The following is a 27210-nucleotide window of genomic DNA, read 5'->3' as shown; positions in this document are numbered from 1 at the left end:
TCCTAGAATTGACAACTTTGCCCAATTTGTAGACCTACGTGGAGTACATGCTTAAGGAACTATCGGGAAAATAACATTGTTCTAATCTCTTTTTCCTTGAAAGAGCTCACTGTTTCCTTGCCCCAAGGCTACCAACAGGAATGCGTGCCAAGTAGAATATTGTATGTTTCCATATTTATATGGACCATGATTGGTGATCAACTGGCCTACAGGACAATCAGTCAGTACCCAATGGGCTAGTCTTACAGGTCAGCGTGTGAGGTGGGTTTTTAGCAGTTTGTAGCCTTGTTTTATGGTCAGGTGGGCTGTTTTTTCCTGTGGATTTCACTGATATTGCCACAAGCATTGCCTGCAGCAAACACAAATGTTTACAGTCTCCCATACCCTGCAATAAATCCATAAAGTGTGCCTCTATGAGGTCAAAACTGGCCTGATTTGCAAACGTGGGCCAGTTTTTTAGCTATATTGTTCGCTAACGGGGGCTACTTTTATTTTGGTGCCCGGACCTATTTTGTATCCTAGTCCAACCCTGACCATAGTACTAGCAAGCAGGTTTAATGGCATTGCAGTATCAATCTACCCAGACATGGGAAAACAGAAGAGTGTTTTCATTGATAATGAAGACATTGCAGCAGCCTGCTCTGTACTATGTTGTGCTGTTCCTGGTGGATGTAAGGTTACACACGTGGTTCTCTTATCCTCGGCCAGCCATGGCTTATAAAAAGTTGCAGTTGGCTGGGGCTGAGACTAATATCCCTGACAAATCAACTACCATGACATACTCTACACTCCATAATATTGAATGAGGGCATATTGTATCACATTTTGTCATACCCCTTCTTTTTTGCATTTTCATCGTGGGCCCGCTGCTCCCTTCGCTTGTTGTTTGGTTTCCAGATTTTTCAAAACTTAACTTTCCAGTAAGCCATTTTTCTATGGCCAATTTTGTCCAAGCCACATAACAAAATAATTTAATAAATGGGGGTGCATTGGTTTATGACTCGTCCTCATTTTGTTTGTATTCTGTGTAATGCCAACTTTCCTTCCCAATTTTAGAAAGCTAACGTAAGTTACATGTGGTAATATCTACCCATGCCTAAATGCATTTGTGTGCGTGCTGTTAGAAGTTCAGGGGATTGTACATCTCAATAGCATTCCATACCATACTCATATGATATGATATACAATAACTTGCCATGACATACCACATACAATAACAGATGATAACCTTCTATTCAGTAACAAGCTATACCATACATCACAATAACAGTCCATGCCATATTATACTGTACAGTAGAATTACAGGCCATACCATAACATACCATACAATACTAAAGAATGACAGGCCATACCATTCTGTACTATACTGTACAGTGACAGGCCTTACTATATCATATTATCCAGTCAATTCTCCCTCAACATCTTGTACCTTTGGCCTCCCCTGAATACTCTAGTCCACGCTCACGTCTATCCGTCCCTAAAATCTCAAGTCTCCTTCGCTCACGTCTATCCGTCCCTAAAATCTCAAGTCTCCTTCACTTTCCTTTACCTCTACCCAACTCTGAGCCCTCGATCCTCTTGTCACTTCACCTCGCCCTACAGTGTTAACTGTACTGCACTCCCCGCTCTGCCTGTCCTTTTTTGTTGCGGTCTTCATTCAGGCTAAAAATGGCAAACTTCAGCTCGGACATAAGATAATTTAACTTTTTCTCTTTTTTATTATTGTGAAGTCATATAATAATCCTGTACTAAAATACAGATCACTGCCTCTTTCGGTCAGCGCAAAAAATTTCCTTGTGCTTTTATTCTAACTTTCAGTCATGAGGCACAGCAGCCGCACTGCTGTACAACATGACTAAAACAAATAGACATATCACCTAGTTCTCCCTTAAGTAAGAACTAGCTTTGCCAATATTTGTTCAACATCTGTCAAATCTCTAATGACTGCAATTTTGGTAGTGGGTTGGGTTGCCTCGTGTCTGAGTTGATGATACCTAAATCTTTTGGTTTTACCACTTTGTATAATTATTTGCAGTTTCCAAGTGCTCTTATTTTTCCCTCATTCAAGTAAACTAGGCTAGCATTCTGTAGGCTCTATCTTGTCAGACTTTCTATGCAATTTTCATCCATGGTAGACTAAATTTTCTAATATTGTGAGTAGCTGTGAGCACCAATGGAAAATTATACAGATGCTGGTTCAGCGCAATTGAATCCCATACCCTTGACACTGCCCCTGTAATCTGGCTGTTTTAATGACCTTTTGGTCTCATTGCTTTAGGGGGCCATAGACTATTCCATAAAGTCCTACCTACTACTACCATTTCTATTTACACCCAGTGTTTACTCGGGCACTTTTATGTCTATTCTGCTATTTATTTGAGTTGTGCTGCTGTGCAGTATGCTTTCATGGGCCCTAACTCACCTTTTTTTAGCAATTTGGCTCAATATTTTCTTGAAGACCCTCACGGGTTTACCCTGTCACGTACATTTGATAAAGGTTTTTTTACTTTTTCACACCTGATTTTCTTTTAGAATTGGTAGAGCTTGAAAAACATATAGAAATTTCTCAATTAGTGTCCTTTTAATTGCATTGATCCTCACCATTCATGATAAATACATAAAACGTCTCTGCAAGTCTCTCATGATACCGTCTGGCAGGATGGAGCTTAGTGGGTCTGTAGGAGTCTGCAAAACAATGTCCATGGGAAGGTATATTTTATGTTTTGTCCATCATCTGTCTTTTAATGTTCTTGTGTATGTGTGCTGGCTGCATGCACTGGCAGCTCAACAGCCATTTCAAATAAAAATTGTGACATTGGGTATCCTTGCCTAGTCAATCTTGAGATGAGTATTTTCTCTGGTTGTATCGTGTTCACTATAATTGTAGCTGTCAGGGCTTTGTAAGTACCTAGGATGTTTGCACCCAGTTATCGCTCATGCCAAATTTTAGCATTACTCTTTACTGCAATCCACATCTGATCAAGCTAAGCTCTTTTTCAGCATCTAGCGCCAACAAGACCAGTAGTATCATCATCTTGTTATATTTTTCTGTAAGGTGAACTGTTCCTCTTTTTATTGTTGAAAGTTTGGTATTAGTTATTAAAACCCATCTGATCTTTGTGTATAATGTCTGGAGGAAACTCGGAAGGCTTTTTTGACCAAAATTGTCATATAGAGCTTTTGTCTAGATTTAACCAGATGTTGAGCCTGTATGTGGAGCAGAGTGTAGGATTCTCACCCTGTTTCGAAATACCGGTCACCTCTGAATCATTCATTGTGTTAGGTACAGTCACTTTCCTTGCAATCTTCTGTAATATCTGCTTGAGGGAAGGGAATAGGCGGCTTGCTAAAGTTTTGAAGAATTTTCCAATAAATCAATTTGACCATGAGGCTTTTTCTGCTTTTAACCCCTTCGGTGCCTTGGACGTAACGATTGCATCCTCAGCAACACTCGGGTCCCGAGGACGTAACCGTTGCGTCCTGCACCAGGCCCATGGGGGGAGTGCTAGCACTCCCCCCATGGGCCTCCATGGGCAGGAATGGAAGGGGATCATTTTTTTTTTTTTACACGTGGGGAGCCAACCCCCTTAGGCAAGGTTTGCTCCCCTGGGGGCTAAATTTATTTTAGGCCATTTCTGGCCAGCCTATTTTAATTAGTCCGATTTGCCCCCAAGGTGGGCTGAAACCACTAGGCGCCACAGATTTTTATTTTTATTTTTTACAGATTGGGAGCGACCCCTTGGGCAAGGGTTGCTCCCCTGGGGGGCAAATTTATTTTAGGCCATTTCTGCCCAACTATTTCTATTAGGCTGATCTGCCACTGCGTGCGGGAAAGTGGGGGGGGGGGGGGGGTTAGAAACCACTTAAGTACCACGGATAGGTGTGTGTGTTTTGTTTGGGGCGGCAGCCCCTTGGGCAAGGGTCTCTCCCCATGGGGGTGCATTATTGTTAGCCATTTCTGCCCCCCTTGGGGGTAGATCGGCCTATTTTTGTAAGGCCCATCTGCCCCCAAGGAGGGCAAAAAGCCCCCCAGACACCAGGGAAGATTTAAAAACTAATATAAAAAAAATAGCTATACCCCCACCCCAAATAAGTGGGGATAAAGTTGTTCTGCCCACCGGTGGGCAGGTGGGGCAATTACCCCTGATCCACTCCTGGAGAGGGAGGGGGGAGGAGTAGCAGAATGGCTACTAGATGCCAGGGAAAAACAAATTGTGTAGTAGTGGCTACTAACTGAAGAGGGTAACAGTCTTTCACCCTCTCGCATCCCCCAACACACACACTAAAACATCTTATCCCAACGGCAAGCAAGAGGACATTTGATTATTTTGGGTTTTGGTTTTAGGTTTGGGCCATGAGAACTTGTCTAACTCTCAAAATTGTCCCACTTAGAATGGTGAGGGCTGCACTTTTTGGACTTTGGGCCGCTGCCATGTAGAAAAATCTACGAGACCTAGACACATCTAAAAACTAAACATCTGGGTGAGTCCAGGATGGTGTGCTTCACATGCACCCCACACCATTTTCTTACCCACAGTGCTTTGCAAAGCTCCATCTTTGCTTGAATTCACACATTTTCCCCACATTTTTGTGATGGAACGTTCCGGAAGCTGCAGGAATCCACAAAAAGTCCTACCACCCAGCATTGTCGCATCTATACCAATAAAAATTCTGCCCCACTTGTCAGCCTAAAAACATTTGTTTTCCAAATTGCCCTTTGGACCTGCTCTGGTTCCCCCCCAATTTCGACATGTTTTTTGGCTCTTCCCTCCTGTCACAGGCACTTGGCCCACCTACACAAGTGAGGTATTATTTTTATCAGGAGACTGGGTTGGGGTTTGGGGGGGGGGGGGGCATTGAGTGTTGGGAAATTTGCAGCTATGATTTATTTTAACAAAATTTGAGATTTGCTGAGAATTCTTGGTAAGGAAACACTGGAGGATCCACGCAAGTACCACCTCCCTGGATTCCCTCGGGTGTCTAGTTCTCAGAAATGTTTGGGTTTGGTAGGTTTCCCTAGATGGCTGCTGAGCCCAAGACCAAAAAGGCAGGTAACCCCCCTCACCCACTCCCCCAACGCAAAAACAGGTCGTTTTGTATAGGCCTACCCACACAAGTGAGGTATCATTTTTATCAGGAGGTGTGGGGGAATGCTGGGTAGAAGGAAGTTTGTGGCTCCCCTCAGATCCCAGAACTTTGCAGCACAGGAATGTGAGTAAAAAGTGTTTTATTGCCAAATTTTGAGGTTTGCTAAGGATTCTGGGTAACAGAACTTGGTGAGCGTGCCACAAGTTACAACATCCTGGGTTCCCCTAGGTGTCTAGTTTTAAAAATAATGCACAGGTTTGGTAGGTTTTCCTAGGTGCCGGCTGAGGTAGAGACCCAAATCCACAGCTAGGCACTTCCCAAAAAAACACAACAGTTGTCAATGAAAAAGTTTGATGTGTCCATGTTGCGTTTTGGGGCGCTGGCATTAGGCCTACCCATGCAAGTGAGGTATCATTTGTATGGGGATACTTGGGGGAATACAGATTAGAAGAACAAGTGTTATTGCCCCTTGTTTTTCTCTACATTTTTTTCTTCCAAATATAAGACAGTGCGTAAAAAAGACGTCTATTTGAGAGGTGCCCTGTAATTCACATGCTAGTATGAGGACCCCTTAATACAGAGATGTGCAAACAACCACTGCTTCTCAACACCTTATCTTGTGCCCATTTTGGAAATACAAAAGTTTCCTTGATAACTATTTTTCACTCATTATATTTTACCAAATAAATTGCTGTATACCTGCTATACAATGAAATCCCATTGCAAGGTGCTGCTCCTTTATTGGCTCTGGGTACCTAGCCTTCTAGATGAACCTACAAGCCTTATTTATCCCCACAACCAGAAGAGTCCAGCAGTATGTTGCTTTCAAAAATCTGCCATAGCTGGAAAAAGTTATAGAAGAAAACATGCACAGAAATGGCTCTCTTTTTCTCCTCAATTTCAATATTTTTTTATTTTCGCTTTTATTTTCTGTAGGAAAGCCTTGAAGGATCTACACAAATGACCCCTTGCTGAATCCAGAATTGTGTCTACTTTTCAGAAATGTTTAGCTGTCCGGGATCCAGCATTGGTTTCACACCCATTTCTCGCACTAACTAGAAGGAGGCTGAAAGCACCAAAAATAGTGAAAATGGGGTATGTCCCAGTAAAATGCCAGATTTGTGTTGAAAAATGTGGTTTTCTGATTTAAGTCTGCCTTTTCCTGGAAGCTGGGAAGATGGTAATTTTAGCACCACAAACCATTTGTTGGTGCCATTTTCAGGGGAAAAAACACAAGCTTTTTTCTACAGCCCTTTTTTCCCATTTTCTTTTTTTAAACACAATTTTCGCTGTATTTTGGCTAATTTCTTGGTCTCCTCCAGGGGAACCCACAAACTGTGGGCACCTCTAGAATCCCTAGGATGTTGGGGAAAAAAAGGATGCAAATTTGGTGTAGGTAGTTTATGTGGGCAAAACGTTATGAGGGCCTAAGTGCGAACTACCCCAAATAGCCAAAAACAGGCCTGGTACCTGGGGGAAAAGGCCTTTTATGGATTACCTAACTTTAATTTCTTCTTTTTGGCTGTTAATGATTCTCTTTGTTCTGCAGATATTTTAGGTACTTACAGCTCACCTAGAAGCTATATCCGGTGGTCTCCCAGTTTTAGATTTCATACATATAAAGTTGACTGTAATGTCATGAACAGTTCTCTCTTATATCTATTGCAAGAATTTGCCTTATTTTCATCCTTGATATAAACGAGTCTATCTCTGTGTTGCATGGTTTGTAGTATTCTTGTTAGGAGCAAGTGTGCTTTATTGCCAAATTCATGTGACCTTTAAAGGACCATCATAAGTGTTTTTTCAGGTTTGTTTACTGGCATCCTATTTTATGCTCCCCTAGTTTTGTTACTTGTCTTAAATCTGAACTCTCTCCTGCCTGTTTGTGCCTGTCTTCCACTTTAAAGTCCTTTTCCAGCTTGAATGTCTTATTTCTTTTAACTGTAGCAGCCAGTGTTATTATGTTTCTTCTGCCTTCAAAGCTTCCCACAGCACCTCTCCTGAGGTGTCATGTGTACCATTAGTAGTCAGGTAGTTTATAAAGTACTGTTTGATTTCTGCCCTATTACCAGCATCTCTGAGAAGGTAGCCTTCAGGCCTCCACCTCCAAGCCTAGGTGCAGTGTCCAATCCTGCTAATGCACACAGTGTTCGATCTGATATTGCAATTGTTCCCATTTCTGAGCTTGTCACTTCAGCTAAAAGATTCCCTGATATGAAAATGTCTGTCTTAAAATACACAAGATGTATGTTTGAGTAGTATGTGTAATGTCTTCCATCTGGGTTCCTTTTCCTCGAGACATTCATCAAACTGCAGCCTTGAAATTAATCTATTGTCCCTAGGAAAAGTTTGGCCTGATGTTCCATATCTTGAGCCTGATCTGTCTCTTGTTATTTCCCACACCTGGTTAAAGTGAGTCCCTCCCCCATTTCAATTATTTTTCCTTCTGTGAACGTTTCACGGTTCCCTTTTTGGTTAACCTGTCTTGGTGCGTATAGAATAGCTGTTGTCCTGTATGAGTTCCCATTTTACAAATGTGTTTCTTTTTATTTTGTCCAGTAATGTATTTAGCACAATTACCCTTAATATGTTTGTAAGAAATATGGCCACACACACCCCACACCTTTTATTTGGGGCAAAAGAGTGGATTAGGGCTTAGTAGTGTTTCAATTTAAATCTAGGTGTGTTCTCCATTTTTTTTTTTTTAGATGGCTTTCTTGAAGTTGGATATTTTCACCCAAAATTCCTCCAGTTTTACTTAATTTTATAAACCTTTTTATGGGTCACTTCAACCTTCTAAAACGAAGCATCAGAACCTTCATTCCCATCTTTGTGTCAGTGTGAGGTTCACTTTTTCTGTGTTGTCCTCCTGAATCTGTTGTTTCTGTTTCCACAGATATGTTCCTCTGCTCCCTTGCTTCCCTTGTCAATTTTTAACTTCCCTTCTCTCTGGTGTCTTACACTTGAATTGTTTGTCTTCTTCAACGTTGTCTCTATAGTCCACATTCTTGGGTCTTGTTTGTGAGGTGTTTTTATGCTCCCAAACTTGCCGCCTCCTCCACCTGTGAATTGTCCTCTCAATTTTTAGGTTAGGCTGAATCTTTCTCAGTATAGTGTAACATTAGACATCTTATATAGCATTGGGTATTTTGCTACTGTTCTTCTCAGATAATGTGGTATAATTATCTTGTCCCTGTAGGTTGTTCTGGTCCCTTAAATGCCCTCTCCTAGGAGTTGAATTTCTCATTTGGTGCTGACATTTTTCTTTCTTGTCTCTTCTTGTTCCTTGGTTTCTTTATCTGTGGTGTCGGTTCCTTCCAACATTTGGTCTGTTATCAAGGCTTTCCATCCTTCTTCCTCTGATTTAATGTGGTAGTTCATTCCTTCGATCTGGAATTAGTTTATCCACAGGAAGGCATGTCACAGAGTTCCCTGTTAACAAGTTACTCCATTATTGAGTGGAGGCACCTCCTTTTCACCAGGGTCGTCGGTGCTATGTATTAGCACAGACGAACCTGGTGTAAGTATCTTTTTGTCTGCGCAGTGCTTTATGAGGCCCTTTTTTGTCATTTCTCACACATGTCTCTTTTCTTGTTAGTAGGAAGTCATTTTCATCAAAACGTATTCTCCTTTAATTTCCAAAGTTTGGGCAAAGATAACATCAACTTAATCCATTTTGTCTGTGCCTTCTGAGTCCTCTGAGTCATTACAGCTCTGTATGTTCTTTTTCTGAACTCGGTTTTCTAAATCTTCACTTTTGTCTTGTAGAAGAAGCATGTTGTTTTCCATTTGTTTTATGTATTATTTCAGGTTTTCTGGATTGGTTCTTCAAGAGTACCCTATTTTTTTTAAAAAGTTTGCGCTCTTTGCCCTCTGTGAGCTATGCCTTGCCAGGAGAACACAGAGTTTCAGTCAGCCTTTAGCACATTTCATCCAGTTGTTGGTTTGGGTCTTCTTTCCATTCAGCATACAGAGTCTGGAGCATGATGTGAACATCCTTCTTAGTGAGTTGTCGTCCTTTCTGTTTGCCATCTCTCTGTGGGAAAGAGCTGTGCAGTTCATCTCATGATCTCTAGTGTCATGTGTTGGTACAATTCCATGCGAGTTTCGTTACCTCTCAATTTCTGTGGTTTCAGTGTCTAATGAGATATTACAGGCCTATTAACAAGAAGACACCCTTATGCTTTAGAAGGGTTTCTCAGCTGATGTGCAAGTGTCTGCCTTGAAGTATCTTTTCTGGTGAAGGTTTGGAATTTGTATGTCTCTCAACTATGCTAGTTGGTCTTGGTTTAAAAGCAGTTTTTCATTTAACTTGGTGTTTTCCTCTTGAATGCCCTTAGTTTCTGAGGTTTGTCAGCTAAATTGGTCACTGGTTGTGGCCCTTCCTTACTTTGTGTGCTTATCCTTCCTCCTAAGCATTGGTTTGGGGATGGGGGGAGTTGTTTTCCTTTAATTATTTCCTGCCCTGGATGTGCAAGCGGTCTTTTAATTCATTTGCAAGGGTTCTGTGTGTGTGTTGGAGGTCTGGGTTGGTATGCAATATCTCTTCCTGCTTCATATGTTTTCCCCCACACTCAAAAGGCAGTCACCTCGTGCAGCCTGGGTTCCCTGTGGGGAATAATGGGGTGATGTAGCCCTGCTCAGGCATCCCCTCTTTGCTCTGTTAATCTCTCTGTTGCTCGGTAGACTGCGAGCCTGTTTCAGACCGGGCCACTGCTCCTACTTGTCCCATAGTTTTTTCAATCTGCCTGTCCAACTGCCCACTTCACTCTAACACTGCTGCTTCCTTAGGTGGTTCCCTTCTGATGTTTTTGTCCTTGGTCTCCCAGTCCCAGGTTACTGTGTGGCAGACTCCCACAGGCTGCAGTTCACGTCCACTGTGTGGTGTTTTTAGGGTCCCTGGTGTAATCTCTCTGTGGGCTTCTAACCACATCCATGTCAAGCCCATCAGTGTGGTTGGTAAATGGGCTTGCCTTTTAAAATTAGCTTGATTTCATTAGTGAAAGGCATGCATACGTCATGCCTTTTCCGATGTTTAGCCCTCCTCGAGCGCACCGACCAACTACTGAAAACATACGAGGCTCCATGGCTTCTAGACTACCTTTTCTCTTCATTTCACAGGCAGCGCGATCTCGCCAGGCAGTAGTAGAGCGCTTTGCATGATATCAACCTTGTTACATGGATATTTGCACTTTTGCCGATTACATGGATAATTGCACTTTTGCCAATACGTTCCACTGCGAGCAAACTTTTGTTTCCTTTTGTGTGTTGCTTTGTGCTCATTGCGACCATCGGCTTGCTTATGTGAAGCTGTTTAACTTTTCAGTTTATGTTGCAAGAAAAGTTTGGTTAGGAGTTTACAGCGCGAATAGCTTTAACTCGAGTAAACGCAAGACCCATTGCATTGCAAATGCTTGTTTCTATGCGGTTAGCTACCAACTGCACTGCCATCTGTGATTCTTCTAAATGTAGTTATTTCTCACATTTCGTGGTGAGGAACTGCTGGTTGTAAAGGAGCTACATGGGCATACGTCCACCATATTAGTTTCTACAGCCATGACCCTGTCCCTCTGCTGACTCCTCAGTTATACTTTTTGTTGAACCCAGGGTGAATAGCAAATGACTCTTCAAAATATGCTACTTAGGATTCCTCCGTGGGAGCTCCTGCACCTCACAAATGCTACACTCCGGCAATAGCTATGCCCCTTCTGTTTTTTTGTTTTTGTTTTCTTTATTGTGTTCATTTAAATTTGGTAACAAGTGAAGGTTTCTGGATTGTCTTCTGATGTTACACATTGTGCATTAATGGAAGCTGTCACAGGCCTATTTTGAGACTAGTTTGGGTTCACTTCAAATATTTATATTTTGAAACTATTTATATTTTGAAACTTGCTGTCCTGCTTCTAACTGATATATTCCATTCAGTTGCTTATCAACATTGCAGTACTGGGGGGCATGGATTAAGGGGCCAAAATGGCTGACACTCTTTAACAGAGCTACCCGCTGTGCCCCTATATTCTGTAGTTTATCCAACAACATTGCCTACCATCAATGTACGAAACACGATCTCTGCACACTACACGAGCCACATTGTCTGCGCTGACTTTCTGGATGCACACACGACTCGTGAACGTACCGGCTGGGCCCTGGGAGATTGTGCTGCATTGCCCACATGAGGACTATTCCACTGCGTTGCCAGGCTCAAACTGACTGAGGTAGGGTGTCGCACCTGATTTTTCTTTCCAAACCCCTTCCCCCTCACAGCACCCCGCCCAGCCCCACCCCCCAGCACACACAATGGATCTGACCATTTGGGCCCTCTAGGTTCTACCTGACAGTCTTGTGTGCCCGCAGCTGGTGGTACTTCAGATGTGGGCTGGACGCATCAGCCATTAATCGCCCCTTCCCCTTCTCTCTCCCTCTCTATCTCTCTCTCTCTCTGTCTGTCTCTCTGTCTCTCTCTCTCTCTCTCTCTCTCTCTGCGCTTATCTGCACTGTAACTCACTCATCAGCTTAAGACGCTCCGAGGCTTGGGCTACTACTGGCTTCCGCGCTGCCCATAATTACACTACTGCGGCGAGCATCCACACACCGTCGTGCCACGTGGACTACCTGGTGAAAAGCAGCAGCCTGTAACTGTTTTCTGGGACGCCCGGAGGGGACCCCATCTTAGTCGCTGTTTCCCTTTGCACCGATGCCCCACCTGCAGCTGCCTCTGCTCCTACATGTGACACCTCACGGGAGGCTGCGGGATCACAGCTCGCATCAGGCCCACTGTTTGACAGCAAGCGCACTATGACCCGGTGACAACCGCTTAGTGCCGGTGCGCCCGACCCACTCACCTTGTTCATAAACCGTTAAGGCGCAGTGTCGCCTGAATGATCTACGCTGCCTCCAACACAATTCAAACGGGCCTGCTGGGTTTAATATCTGCAGAGACACATGCCGTCACCTTAACCAAACGTTATGAGTTGGCCACCATTGCTGCATGTATAGCTTATTCAGCCACTCTCCTTAACACATTGTGCTGTTTGTCAGGACATAAAGGGGGTGGATTGAACGACACTGGCAGAGGCAAGTCCCAGACTGTGAACCTGGCGCTGTCTCCTGCCCAGACTCGCCACGTGCCATACTGCTCCACATCAATAATTATATCTGGCTCTTTCATGCTCAGTCGAACACAGTGGGCTAATAACAGCTCTTGACCCCCACACCTGCTTATTATTGGCGTAGGAGTCTGCCTCTATTCCCTTCATTTCAGGGCCCCACTCGTCCCAAGCTGTGGTAACTTGCTCGCCTGGACTCTTGCTGGGGAGAAATACCAGCTTTTACAGTTACCTATCTGTGTGGGACTGCCCATGCTGCGCATCCTCAGAGGTACAAGTGGGCTCTGCTCCTATATGAACCCTCGCTGCTGCTGTAACTGGCCAACACCTTAGTCCTCCTGTGCAGCAGCAGCATCGTTGTTACCCCCCCTCACCTTATCACTGATATACCCCCACAGACCCAAGGGGTACCCACCTGCTGTTATTTTTTAGATTTACTAGCGTGCTGCTTGTTCTGCTGTGTGGCCTAGAAACTCCTGGATCAAGCAAAGCGGGCGCACTCTAAATGCCTTTCAGCATCTCAAGCCTATCAACCTGGCAGGCTAACTCATGGGTCACCTACGCTCCTGCTCCACAGACTCCAATCCACGCCTGTCTATTGTCTGTATCTGACTCGACGGACCTGCCCATCTGCTCAGATGGCATTGCGTCATTGGAGGTCAAGCTAGACTCCATTCTGAAAGCTATTGAAAGATCTAGAATTTGACTTGAAAACAAGATCGATACTGTGGCTGCTGAACTTAATTTTCTCCTTCCTGCTCACTGGAAGCTGGTTGGTATGGTATAAGAAATGGAACAATCACTTGCTACCTTACAAGCCCTGACACTATCTGAAACCCAGCTACAACAGCTAATGGACAGAATATGTGTTCTAGAGGAAGGGGCTGATTATGCTGAAGGCCGCGCAAGATGGAATAGTATTTGAGTGGTGGGTCTTCCGGAAAACATACAGAGTCCAGATGCGGTTACTTACAACGAGCAGTGGATTTGGTAACTGGTCCCTCGATGTACCATCCATCTCCCCATTCTTCTCTGTTGAAAGGGCACACTGGGTGCCTTCTTGGAAACCTCTGCCAGGAGCCAACCCTTGGCCGTTAGTTTTAAAGGTGTTCCACTATCGGGACCATGACCTTATCCTCAGAGAAGCTTGTAAGACTACAGACCTCACTGTGGACAAGGCCCAAATAATGCTTTTCCCAGACTACACGCCGGCAGTGCAGCGTCAGAGGTGCTCATTCCTGTCAGATAAACAATGTTGGAGTGACCTGGGTGTGCAGTACTCTCTTTTCTTCTTTGCCAAACTTACGCTCCTGCTGGGTGGCAAATCACCCTTTTTTACTGACTCCAAGGAGGCAATGGACTGGATTGACACAATAGACCCTGTGTAGGAAAGTGCCCTCTTTCTTGGCATGGTTACCCCCATTTTCTTGCTGCTGTCAGTGTGTTTGACTGTGTCCACTGGGATCCTGCTAACCAGGACCCCAGTGGTTATGCTCTCTCCCTTCTAACTTGGTAACTGTACATTTTCTTACCACAGTTGGCATACTGGTCCACCCCATGTAAGTCTCTAGTGTATGGTACCTAGGCATTGGGTTCCTGGGGATCCCTTTGGGCTGCAGCAGTTATTCTGCCACCCATAGGGAGCCCATGCAAAGTGTTCTGCAGGCCTGCCATTGCAGTCTGCGTAAAAACAGGCACATGCACCAATTTTCACTACAGGTCAACGTAAGTCACCCCTATGGTAGGTCCTCTCATCTCAGAGGGCAGGGTGCAGGTACCTGTGTGTGAGGGTACCCCTGCCCTAGCAGAGGTGCCACAAAAACTCCAGATCCTCTTTCCTAGACTTTGTGAGTGCAGGGACGCCATTTTACGCCTGTACTGGACATAGGTCACTACCTATGTCCAGCTACATAATGGTAACCCCAAACCGGGGCATTTTATAAACATGTCGGAATCATACCGCAATACTGTTGCAAGTATTGGAAGTATGATTCCATGCACTCTGGGGGCTCCTTAGAGGACCCGCAGCATTGCTACCACCAGTCTTACAGGGTTTTCCAGGCCGCCCAAACTGCTGCCACCCCTCAGACAGGTTTCTGCCCTCCTGCTGCTTGATCTGTTGAAGCCCAGGAAGGCAGAACAAAGGATTTCCTTTGGGAGAGGGAGGTGACACCCTCTCCCCTTTGGAAATAGGTGTGACTGGCTTGGGAGGGGTAGCCTCCCTAAGCCACTGGTATGCTTTGAAGGACACATTTGGCGCCCTTCATGCATAAACCAGTCCACAGTGGTTCAGGGACCCGCAGTCCCTACTCTGGCTTGAAACTGGACAATGGAAAAGGGATTGACCTCTCGCCTGTCCATCACCACCCCAGGGGTGGTGCTCAGAGCTCCTCCAGAGGGTCCCTGGGTTCTGCTATCTTGTTTCCTAGGTTGGCAGGGAACTCTGTGAGCATCCGAGTGGCCAGGCCAGGCAGGTGACGTCACAGCCACCTCCTGATAGGTGCTTACCTTGTTAGGTGACCAATCCCCCTTTCTATTTAGGGTCTCTCTCAGGGGGGGGGTCCTCAGATCCGGCTTGCAAGACTCAAGCAGGATTCCTCTTCAATCTCCACTTGGACTTCTGGCCATTGGAACTGTGATCGGACCCACCAGGAACCGACAACGCTGCAAACAATGAAGAAGACTCTTCTGCAACTTTATTTCCACGGCTCCTGCCAGCTTTGCAACATTTACCCAACCATGCATCCTGAGAAGACAGCAACTCTTCAGCCTGCACCAGAAGAATGAAGGAATCTCTCTTCGAGTGAAGGAGACACTCCCTTGCATCGTCAGGCACCTGCTGCAAACGATGACCGGCTGCCTGGATCTCCCCCTCTTCTTGAGCTGCGTGGATCCTGCATCACGGGTGGTGGTCTGGAGAAGTCCTCTTGGTCCTCTCTGCCAGCTGTCCAACTTTGGTGGAGGTAAGCATTTGCTTTCCCACGCAGGACAGTACCCCTGTGCACCGCGTCTCTTGCAGCTGCTAAGGATTGTTTGCATCACCTCCAAGGGATCTTCAGATGACGTGTAGCTCCAGTCCCCAGCACTCCTTCCTGCGACTTCTGTGCCTCCCTCCTGTGGGCCTACTGTTGGTACTGCCTCTTCTCCTGTAGACTCTCTGCGACGCTGAGGGTCCCATATCCTCCTGGGCCTTGCTTGTCCCCGACAGCACCACTTTTCCACTAATCACGAGTTTGCCTTTGTCAAGGCTCGTTGGTGGGATTCCTGCACCAACACCCGTCAGCAATCTTCACTCCAGCATGGGGCATCTTCTACATCCATCAGGAGCTCTTCTCCGGCTCCATGGCTGCATTGCTGACCTGTTATTCCTCACCGTCGACCAACTCCTGGAAGTACAGCTGGATGGGTAGTAGCTCCTACTCCTCCTGGGCTCCACCATGACTTTTGGACTTGGTCCCCTCTCTCCAGAGGACTTCTTCTTCAGGAATCCACTGCTGGCTTCTTGCAGTCTTGTCTGGGTGTCTTCTTTTTCTTCTTTTCCTCCTTTTGGGTGGTTTTGGGAAAATACAGTGATTTACTCCTGATTTCCTGGTCGCTGGAGGGTGCTGTGTTACTTACCTCTGTGGTTTTCTAGTTCCCCCAGCTCCCCTCTACACATTCCACTTACCTAGGTGGGGGTCCTGTGTTCGCATTCCATTTTATTCAGTATATGGTTTTGGCTCCCCCAGGGTCACTATTGGTTATTGATATTTGCACTGTTTTCTAACCTTTTCTATGCCTATTTCTGATTGATAGTGTATATATTTAGTGTATTACTAACCTTCCGTTGGAGGGTTGCCCTTCTAGTATCTTGTGGTATTGTGTCCCAAAAATAAATTACCTTTATTTTTGTACAACTGAGCGTTTTCTTTCATGTGTGTGTAAGTGCTGTGTGACTACAGTGGTATTGCATGAGCTTTGCATGTCTCCTAGATGAGCCTTGGCTGCTCATCCACAGCTGCCTCTAGACAGCCTGGCTTCTAGACACTGCTTACACTTCACTAAGAGGGGATACCTGAACTTGGTGTACGGTGTAAGTACCTTGGGTACCCACCACACACCAGGCCAGCTTCCTACACCCTGCATCATAGTGTCCCTGTCATTATGGGAGTAGAGCACTAGGGCTTCCCTGTAAAGAAAGTGCCACTGCAGGAGATGCTGCAAGAAGGAACAACTTCCAAGAGTCAGGTCTACTTCTGATCTGCAACATGTAATCCTGGAGTGACGATGTGCTCTGCAGATGGCAAACAATATTGGGGAAAGTGCACCCCAGTTGGATGCTGACAAGAAGTCAGTGGGGTCTTCGAGCAGACAGCTCAGTCGCTACGTGGCCCTCCAAGACTGATGTGTTAATACGGCTAGAGGCCACACCACAGGCGACGGATGACATCACCTGAATGCACCATCTATAAAATGCTTTTCCTTATAGCACTGCATTGGGTCAGTCGGGATTCTCTGGCCCTCTGCTGTCCCTTAGAACTGTGGCTGATGTCTCCTGTTGAAGTGCCTGCATTGTAGACACCACAATTACTTCTAAATGATGATTAATATATTTCTTATACAATTAGGGACACACTCGCCTGCACCTCGCATACTGATCTAACCTACCTGGTTGATCCGTTGCTAAATATATGTAAACTTATCTGGTTTGGATGGAAGCCTGTTGCTGTTTTGCCCTGATGGTATTCTGTGTTTGGATGTTGTAGTTTCCTTCTTACCTTTTTTTATTTTTAATCATTGCTAGGCTTAACTTTTTGCACCCAGCTGGCACATACACTGCACTAGCTATTACATCTGTCTCTTTGGTCAAGGCTGAGCCACACCGCACCACTCCCTCAATTCCATGCCTGGCACTAAAGTGATGGCGTGGAACGTTGGGGGCATGCACACTCCTTCCGCAGATATGCAGTGTACTCCTACCTCTGCTGACACAATACCCACATTGCTTTTCAGCAGGATTCACGTTTGATCACTACCTAGCTAATAAACTACAGAAGCGCTGGCGAGGGCAGGTATACTCTGATTATTTGACATATGCCAGTGTTGTAGTGGTGTGGTTCAGGGCTGGTGTCCCCTTTCATGTGGATGACACCAGAATTTATCCGAACAGCAGACATGACGGCCAACGGGTGGTAATGGGAAGTATTTATGCCCCTAATGTGGATCAACTAACATTCTTAAACACATTGTCTGAAATATTTTCAGACTGGAGTGGTCAACCTGACTATTGGGAGGGGACTTCAATTGCATCTTGCAGACTGATTTGGACCTCTTGTTCTCCCTTTCCCAAACACAACTGCTACTACAAATGCCCATCACTTAGAGACATGACTCAGCCCAGTAATATCGAAGGTGATCCGGACCAGCCAACCTGGCCTCATACACTCTGAGCTTCAGTTTTGCCAGTGCCACCCGGGAACAGCCGCCCCATAATAAAAGCCTGATCTCACGGTCTAGACTCCCGAACACCTCTGATGCTATCTCATACGGAGTGTTCTTTTTTTTGTGTTGTAATTTTTTCATTATGTATGAATTTCAATACAAGTATATTGTTACATAGTAGCAATGAACAAAGATAAAGCCAAAGATAAAAAAGGGACAAGACTACAAGTTCTCCACACTGCTATCCATAGAGTATAAAAACTAGAGTTCTATTTAGAACAATCCGGACAAACAAAAATCTAATTATGCTTAATAGTGTATTTGAACAGTAGCAGGGGGCACGTAGGAGGCAAGTGGCGAAAGCCCGCATAAATAGTAGCAATATTAATGACGATGAGTTCAACACAGTATGGGGGGGGGATATATATAAAAAGAAAAGAAAAAAAAAAGGGGGGGGAGCACAAGCTTTAGACCAGGTAGCCGCTAGAGGGTATGCCAGCCAGTATGATGGGATCCCAGTTTGAGATGAGTTTGCAGTGCACGACCATTGAGCTCCTATGCGGTATCTCTCCCACTGGTAGAAGTTTATATGAGCGGGTGCTCTGCAGAGCTTTCGCGAGTATGAGGTACCTTATGTCTGAGCCTGCCGGGTAAGGCATATTCAAAGGCAAGTGAAGGCAGTGATCTGACTCTCGGTTGTCCCTGGAGAGAAATCTATGGAGGCCTCTGCAGGGAGAGGTGATGCATCTCCAGCTTGGTCAAGAATTGGGGAAAGTGGGAAAAGGGGGGGATCAGAGGTGAGGAAGAGGGACAGGGAGAGAGGGAGAGACAGAGAGGGTGGTACAAAGGGGGGAGTAACTTGGCGTCTTAGAGACAGAAGAGGGTATGAGTAAAGTATGGGAGGGAGGTTAATGGGGAGAGGTGGGAGGGATGGGGGGAGGAGATCAGGCGAGCAATTGCAGTGTATCCAAGACGGAAGAAAGAGGGGGGGGGAGCAAAGGTGTGAAGAAGGGAGAAAGGAGAAGAAATAAAAGTTGGAAGATGGATGAAAAAGAGAAGAGAAGAAAGGGGGGGGAGGGGAGTGAAATGTGCGGGGAGTTAGCTGGGGACCGGTGACGACGGCATGTTAGGGCCTTTTGATAGGAAGGGGGGGGCCACACCTGGGCAAAGATAGCAGCCTGGTCTTGAAGATTATAAATTATTATTTTGTGTTTAGCTATGGTAATCATCGCCACTATCCATTCCTCAGGCGTGGGGGAGGTGACCGATCTCCAGTGTTGTGGGATACATCATAGGGAGTGTTCTGAAAGACATACAGGAGGCGCGGCAGTGTCATCATTTTGAAGAGTGCAGCTCGGCCCATCAGGGAAAGGGGCAGTGTCCTCCAGTGGGCCACGTCTCTGTGAAATCTATCTAGCTGGGGATGAAGATTTTCCTTTAAAAAAACTCTCCTTATCCCTGGTAACATATATCCCCAGGTACTTGAAACCTGCTGTACAGATCGGAACACCACAGCCTTGGGGCAAGACTGGCGGGGCACCTGCCAACGGGAACACCAGTGACTTTTCCCAGTTAATCCGGTACCCGGAATAGTCCCCAAAGGTACCAAACATTTGCATTATTCTATCAATTGACCGCCCGGGCCGTGTGACGTACAGCAGGACATCATCTGCATATAAAGAAATGCATTCCTCCCATGTTGCTCCCGAGTCTATGCCCCAGATCAGTGGATCCTGCCAGATCCATGCCGCCAGCGGCTTGAAGGCCAGGGCAAATAGGATGGGAGATAGCAGACACCCCTGCTGGGTGCCCCTGTGAAGGAAAAACAGTGCAGCATTGGCCTTCATCCGGGCCACTGGGTCCCGATATAGCAATCTAATCCACGACCAAAATCGCGGGCCGACCCAAATCGTTGGAGCACAGCGAAAATATATGGCCGTTCTAAACTATCGAAGGCCATCTGGGGATCCAGGGACAGAAGCGCCGATTGTCCCCTGCTCTGATCCTCTGTCATATGTAAGACGCCGTATAGTTGCCTCAGGTTCAAACGTTTGGACCTGGAGGGCATGAAGCTCGGTTGGTCTGGATGCTCCAGTTTAGTAATAATTACGCTCAGCCTAGTGGCCAAGACGTTTGTCAGGACCTTAACCTCTGTATTTAATAAGGAGATGGGCCTATAAGAGGTGCAGCTCTCCGGGGGTTTACCCTTCTTTGGAATCACCACAACCGTAGTAATTCGCTGATCCAGCGGAAGTCATCCCACGTTTGAACATGGCCAACATATGCTTCATCACTGTACCACCCAGGCACTTAAACACTTCAGCCGGTAGTCCATTTGGCCCTGCCGCCTTGCCCGACTGGAGCCCCCTCAAAGCATCCGCGACCTCCTCCTCCATGAGTTCAGCCTCCAGGTCTCCTCTTTCCGACTCTGAGAGCACTGGCAACTGGATGTCCTGCAGGAGGTCTGAGCAGTCCTCCTCTGTCATTTGAGACACTGAGGCGTAAACCTCCTCATAATAGACAGCAAATGCCTCCACTGTGGACTCACTAGATTCACACGTAGTTCCTTCCTTGGTCCGTATAGTCCTGACCCTGGTCGCGCTTATCCAGCCAGGCCAACAGTCTGCTGGCTTTGTCCCCCAAAATCATATAAACGGTGTTGAGACGCCAGGGCGCAAGTCACATCGTTTGAGTCTAAACTGGTGCAAGAGTTCCTCTCCCGCCCCTTCCCCTGTCTGAGAGCGGGCCTCTAGAGCCACAATATCGTGCTCCACTTCCATTACTTGTAGGTGCTGTTCCTTCCTCTAACCCCCAATCATGGCCTGCACCTGACCTCTAAGGACCGTTTTAAAAGCTTCTCAAAGTGTGGCTGCAGAGTCTACGAACTCAGATTCTCCTCAAAATGCTGGGCCGCCCACTCTCGTGCCCTGTCAGCAAAGGCTCTGTCTCATAGATACCAGGGATCTAGCCGGGGTGGCTGCAAGTACATCGGCGAGGAGCCCAACACTGTGACCCCCACATGGGAGTGTCAGATATCCCTCTTGGATAATGCATAGACTCCCGGAACCAACCCCTGTGGGCCCTGTCCATGAACAAATAATCTAGTCTCGCAGATCCACCATGGGGGGCCAAAGAGAAGGTGAATTGCCTCTGCCCTGGATTATCCTCCCTCCATACATCTACCAAACCGAGGGAGTCCAGAAAGGATCTCAGCATTGTGGAAGCGTCCGGTGTCCGTGCACTTGTCGCTCTATCCAGCCCCGGATTAATCACCAGGTTCATGTCCCCTCCCAGAACCAGAAGACCCGCTGGAAAGTCAAGTAATAGCGCACCTAGGTCTGCTAAGGTGGGCCCCTGAAGTCGCAGCGGGGCGTAGACAGAGCCAATATTAAGAGTGTGTCCCTCCCACACCCCGAGACTGCAACATATCGTCCCAGTGCATCCCACCAGGTGCGTGTCCGAATGAATGGTATTGATTTTTTAAGAAGAGTACCCACATCCCGGGATCCCGCTGTGTATCCTGCATGAGCAATCAGTTGGTACCCAAACCTGTCTAGTGCCCTGTAGTAATTTCCTTTTAGGTGTGTTTCCTGTACTAAGACAAGGTTGGGGCTATGTCTGTGCAAGAACTGGAGGACTGTGGTTTATTTAATGCGACTCCCAAGACCATTAACATTCCATATCATGACCCTAAGGGAATGCGCTCTCAAGCCTGCCATTTACTGTTTTCCAATTCTGCAGATCCGCGTATGTCCCCCCCCCCCCACTCCAATCAATGCCTCTTGGTGTTGCGATGCTATGCAGTGGCTCATAAACTGGGTACAACCATAAACTGCAGAATAACATCCCCCTGCAAAAACTCCCCCCACCCTACAACCCCGCATAGCAGGCTCTGAACTGCCCACCCCCCCAAACTGCGGCACGCCTGTCGCCTAAAACATGAAATACTCTTGTGTGGGTGGACCAGCGCCACCAAGCATGGCCTCTATCCTGTGGTATGTCTAAAGTCTATTCAAAGCAATCCCCTGTTGAACCGCATTATGCATCATCTGTTGTATCTCCTGCTGAGACCGAAGAGGCATCAGCCGAGTCCGCTATACCTCCAGCACTATGGTGCCGGCACGTCCGTCAAGCCTTCCTGTCGCCCCGTCTGTGAGGCCGTCATTTTCTTGCTTATGGGCCCCCCCCCCCCCCTTCTCCTTCCGAAGATCCGGACGGCCTTCTGCTTTCGAACCCTCAAGCCACTCCCAGGCCTCCTCCGGCACAGCAAAGTGCCAGGTCTTTTAGTCCGCAATGACCCTCAGCCGCGCTGGGAAGTGCATCATGTAGACGATTGGGTTTCTGCCACTCCTCCTGTGGGGTGGAGGGCAGCTTTGCTGTCCCACTTCCCTCAACCTGCTAGGCTTGCTTAGAGCCTTGTTGTTCCTGTGGCAGGGTGGGGCCGCTGGTTGGGCTGGTTCCTGCCCTGCTGCTTGTCTCCCCTCTTCTGTGCCACATGAGGAGTGGCAGAAACCCAAGCGGCAGCCACCCTTACCAAGCAGGAGAAGCTCCCTTCATTCCTTGGATCCATTCTGCACAGGAAAGAAAAAAGAACAGATGGTATGCTGGCCCTGATGAAGTCCATGAGGACGAAACGCGTCGGCTAGTGGCTGTTTTAAATGGAAAAGAATGATCAAGATAAAGCAATAAAGATTTATAAAATTTTAATATGATTGGATTACTGGAGTGCTTTGGATCTGAATACTGAAACAAGACAATGGGATGCCAATATATTGTATGCACTAAATAAGGATAATATTATGTGCTGAATCTTGCATGCAAGTTGTATCGGATTTCTGATAATAGAAGGCTAAGGAGTTGGCCTCTTGGATTCGTGCACATGGTTCTGATTTATTGTACAATTTGAATGTATATGTGCGGCTGGATTCACCTCAACTCCTATCTAATAGTGCGCTATTTCATTAAGTTTACTTTCTTCTTAAAGACCAAATATGTATAAATGCTTTTATGCTTGAAAGTAAAACATTCTCTAACTTTGCAATTTTAAAGCTCTGGTTTCTCTTTGTAGTTCCAAAAATACTGGTGGAGCTGCACTTGAAATTGATGAGAAAGATTGGGAAGTCTGTAACAGTAGAAAGATGGGAAAAGTACTTAACCAGGGTAAGTATTTTTTTTTAATTCACATCTGATTCAGAAATGAAAAAATTTTTTGCCTACACTTGATAGTTGCGTATCCCAAGCTTTTCATGCCTGCAGAGTGACATACATATAAGCTTATTATTTTTATCTATTTAGTATCTGCCCATGAACCACATTTTATGATGTTCTCCATCTCCTTCAAGATTTTTTGGGAAAGAATGCCTATTTTCATAATGTGGCACATGGAGTGACATAGGCACGGCTAAGTGAGAGGGGGCACACATTCAACCAAAGTAGCTTTAATATTATTTGTTTTTAGTGAATGTATAAACTGTCCAGATGTGTCAAAATGTACATTTCTGGCAGGTGGCAGCTTACTAGGAAAATCTATGAACCCTACAAATATCCTGGTGAGTGGATACCGGTCATACTGAAGAAAAGTGGAACTGGGAATAGATGTCTGTTCTTCTTGCAGTGGGGCATGTCCTAGGTTTTCCTGCATTCAGCAGCATGAGCTAACAAGAGAGAAAAAGCTGCAGTAACCTTGTCTCACCAAGGTAGCACCTACCGGTCCTTGTGGCCAGCAGGGCAATGGAGATGGAATAGATTTACCACTGCTTGTTGCAAGAGAACATAAGGCACTTATAGGACCCCCACATTCACGATTACAACCCTTTAAGTGAAACAGCCACATTAGTACAGTGGATGAGCTACATAAGCTTTTGTTCAAAGTGATAGAAGCCACCACTTTGTTCTTAATAACATGATTACTGTGTCGGGGAGAGAATATCAACTTGTTAGATTGTTACAGGCTGTATAATGAAGGGTATCTTTCATGGTCTTGGCACTCCGTTATATATATTGGACAGTGACTGCTAAGTTGAAACATTCTTCCCGCAGAGGAAAAAGGCAAACAACCCAAAGCGGTTGCTGACAAAAACAATTATTGAACTATATGCTGACCCAAAGAGAAACCTTTGAAAACCTCACGGAAATGGCAACGTCAGGACAGAACCTTGACAGTGGCACAACCACCGTAGGTCTGCTGTTGGCTATTAAGAACTCCTGTGGTGCACAAGAACGGAAATTGGCACAGTAACAATACAAATGATCCTCGGGAAGGGCATCAAAAGGATTAACGCACCAGAAGCGATGGAATACACCATTACAAAGATACTGAAATATAAACTTCAGTGATTATGGTGCAGAGGACCACATGACCACTAAAAGCCAGGTTGGAAGGGCTGGAAGGGAGTTCAAGACACAGCAGTGTGTGACTACTGACTAGTCAGAAAGAGCAGAAAACCGGTCTGCTGAATTCTTTTTTGAAGACTACACCCTGGGTTCCCTGAAACCAAAAGGCCTTTAAAAATGTGATTCAACTCAGAGAACATCAGGCCCCGGCACCAATACTGAGACCTGTAGCATCATGTCAAGCCACTATTGCTTACTTTCTCAATTTTCAAGACAGCAATGCAATCCTGCACACCTTACAAACTGGACCTGGAGCACAACATGAGGGCATAGCCATTAAAATTCTTCCTGTTTGCATGCTGATAGTGCTCTGTTCAAGGAAATAATATTACACAGTGAAGTGCAGACTACAAGAAAAGGACCATAGGTACATACTGCTGATACCAGCAAGTGTCATCAGAAATAGGAAGTTGTGCTTCTTGGCCTCACCAGAATCCACTTGGGACAGACTAGAGGACTGTGCTAAACTTGGGTTTCTCAAACAAAAGAATTTACTGATACGCCACCTCAGGCATTTGATAGGCAATGAGATGCAGCAAGCAACTGGTACGCATGCAGGGATGCAGGGTTATTGTGATTGAAGACTGTACCATAACCAAAGAATCCTGAACAGTCTTGGCTAAGCACATCATGCACCCATTAACGTGATTGATCTAAACCACTGAGAACAGATAAAGACACATTGAATACTGTCATGGCAACATCCTGAATGTGGGTGGTTAGCCTCTTTCTGAAAAGACAGAGTTGGGGCAGCATATCTGCTGGGAGAAACTCATTTAAACTCCCTTGAACACACTAAACCTGCCAGTAAATGTTGGGGTAAACTATTTTTCCTTATACTTATATTCATGAGGAATGGCAACATGGGTCCCTTAGGGATTGCGTTGTCTTTGTCTCAGATATTTTTGTGAGAATCTCGAACACAGGGTGGATGAGTAATATTCTTATTTAACGGGTACACTCCCAGTGTACTGGACATGTCCTTTGTCCTTAAATTGATTGAGGGTCCATAGTTCCATGATCTGGGCAGGCAACATTAGCTCTATTATGTCTGTGGTGTTGGACAGAGTGCCACGAAATTTGGGTACTGTTCACAGACTTACAAAACAGGTGTCAGACCTTGTAGGAGACGGATTCCAGTTGACGCATGGAGAGCACATCTTCCACAAGGCTGTTCCTACTCTTTTTACTCTCCCCTGTGACTCCTACCATAGGATTCATTGATACTTGTTAATCTCACTTTCTCTCCCTGGTTGCCATGCCAGGATAAATTAAACCGCCATCTTGTGACAGCGGTCTAGTCTTTTTCCTCAGTATTTAAGTCATACTGCGGTGCGGACGCGCAGCAGGCATGCTGTTGGTGCCCGATGGCACGCCAAAGGCAAGCCTGTCTGCCCCCATCCAGGCGGGGCCAGAAACTCTGCCCAGTTCAAAGATGCCTATAACTTATACGTCAGATAAATTACATCAAATTAAGAGACATATGATAAATAAATGTACAAAAGTGTTACCTCGGATAGATAGCACTCAAGGAAATACGTAAAAAAAAGTCCTTCAACAAAGTTCAGTAGTAGTAGTAGGTTCTTTTAATCGATGAAAACAGCAAATATCGATCCAGGAATCATCGTGCCATAACCACAGCCATCATATTCAAAGGGAAGAGCATCATAGTAAAGGCAAGCCAACATGTTTTTCGTCACGGAGTGACTTTCTTACAGCTTTCTGCCAGTGTTGGATTTATTAAAAAATGCACACAGAGGGCATCTTAGGGATGCCCCCTGTATTTTACCCAATTGTTCAGTGCAGGACTGACTGGTCTGTGCCAGCCTGCTGCTGAAAGACTAGTTTCTGACCCCATGTGATGAGGGCCTTTGTGGTCTCTGAGGACAGAAACAAAAGCCTGCTCTGGGTGGAGGTGCTTCACACCTCCCCCTTGCAGGAACTGTAACACCTAGCTGTGAGACACAAAGGCTCAGGCTTCGTGTTACAATGCACCAGGGCACTCCAGCTAGTGGAGATGCCCACCCCCTGGACACATCCCCCACTTTTGGCGGCAAGTCCAGGGGAGATAATGAGAAAAACAAGGAGGAGTCACCCCCCTGTCAGGACAGCCCATAAGGTGTCCTGAGCTGAGGTGACTCTTACTTTTAGAAATCCTCCATCTTGTAGAAGGAGGATTCCTCCAATAGGATTAGGGATGTGCCCCCCTCCCCACAGGGAGGAGGCACAAAGAGGATGTAGCCACCCTCAGGGCCAGTTCCATTGGCTACTGCCCTCCCAGACCTAAACACACCCCTAAATTGAGTATTTAGGGGCTCCCAGAACCGAGGAAGATAGATTCCTGCAACCTGAAGACGAAGAAGGACTGCTGACCTGAAGCCCTGCAGAGAAGACGGAGACGACAACTGCTTTGGCCCCAGCCCTACCGGCCTGTCTCCCCACTTCAAGAAAAACTGCAACAGCAACGCATCCAACAGGGACCAGCGACCTCTGAAGCCTCAGAGGACTGCCCTGCATCTAAAAGGACCAAGAAGCTCCCGAGGACAGCGGCCCTGTTCAACAAAACTGCAACTTTGCAACAAAGAAGCAACTTCTAAAGACCACACGTTTCCCGCCAGAAGCGTGAGACTTTCCACTCTGCGCCCGATGCCCCTGGCTCGACCTGTGGAAAACCAACACTACAGGGAGGACTCCCTGGCGACTGCGAGCCCGTGAGTAGCCAGAGTTGACCCCCCTGAGCCCTCACTGCGACGCCTGCAGAGGAAATCCAGAGGCTCCTCCTGACTGCGACTGCCTGCTTCAAGGAACCCAACGCCTGGAAACCACACTGCACCCGCAGCCCCCAGGACCTGAAGGAACCGAACTCCAGTGCAGGAGCGGCCCCCAGACGACCCTCTGCCTAGCCCAGCTGGTGGCTACCCCAAGGAGCCCCCCGTGCCTGCCTGCATCGTTGAAGAGACCCCCAGGTCTCCCCATTGAGTCCTATTGAAAACCTGACGCTTGTTTGCACTCTGCACCCGGCTGCCCCTGTGCCGCTGAGGTTGTACTTTCTGTGCCTATTTGTGTCCCCCCCAGTGCCCTACAAAACCCCCCTGGTCTGCCCTCCGAAGTCACTGGTACTTACCTGCTGGCAGACTGGAACCAGGGCACCCCTATTTCCATTGAAGCCTATGTGTTTTGGGCACCACTTTGACGTCTGCAC

The 27210-nt window shown here is 46.4% G+C and overlaps 1 protein-coding gene across 1 annotated transcript in view; it reads left to right on the top strand.

Moving 5' to 3' along the window:
- The window catches only part of RSF1 (remodeling and spacing factor 1), a 502800-nt gene that overhangs the window by 21667 nt on the left and 453923 nt on the right, over positions 1–27210 (top strand). Inside the window, exon 2 of the mRNA XM_069203919.1 lies at positions 22684–22775. Coding sequence (XP_069060020.1) covers positions 22684–22775 — 92 coding nt within the window. The remainder of the gene's footprint in view (positions 1–22683; positions 22776–27210) is intronic.

The sequence above is a fragment of the Pleurodeles waltl genome, chromosome 8 (genome assembly GCF_031143425.1).
Source record: "Pleurodeles waltl isolate 20211129_DDA chromosome 8, aPleWal1.hap1.20221129, whole genome shotgun sequence".
Lineage (NCBI taxonomy): Eukaryota > Metazoa > Chordata > Amphibia > Caudata > Salamandridae > Pleurodeles > Pleurodeles waltl.
This window is presented reverse-complemented; position numbering and strand designations above follow the sequence as displayed.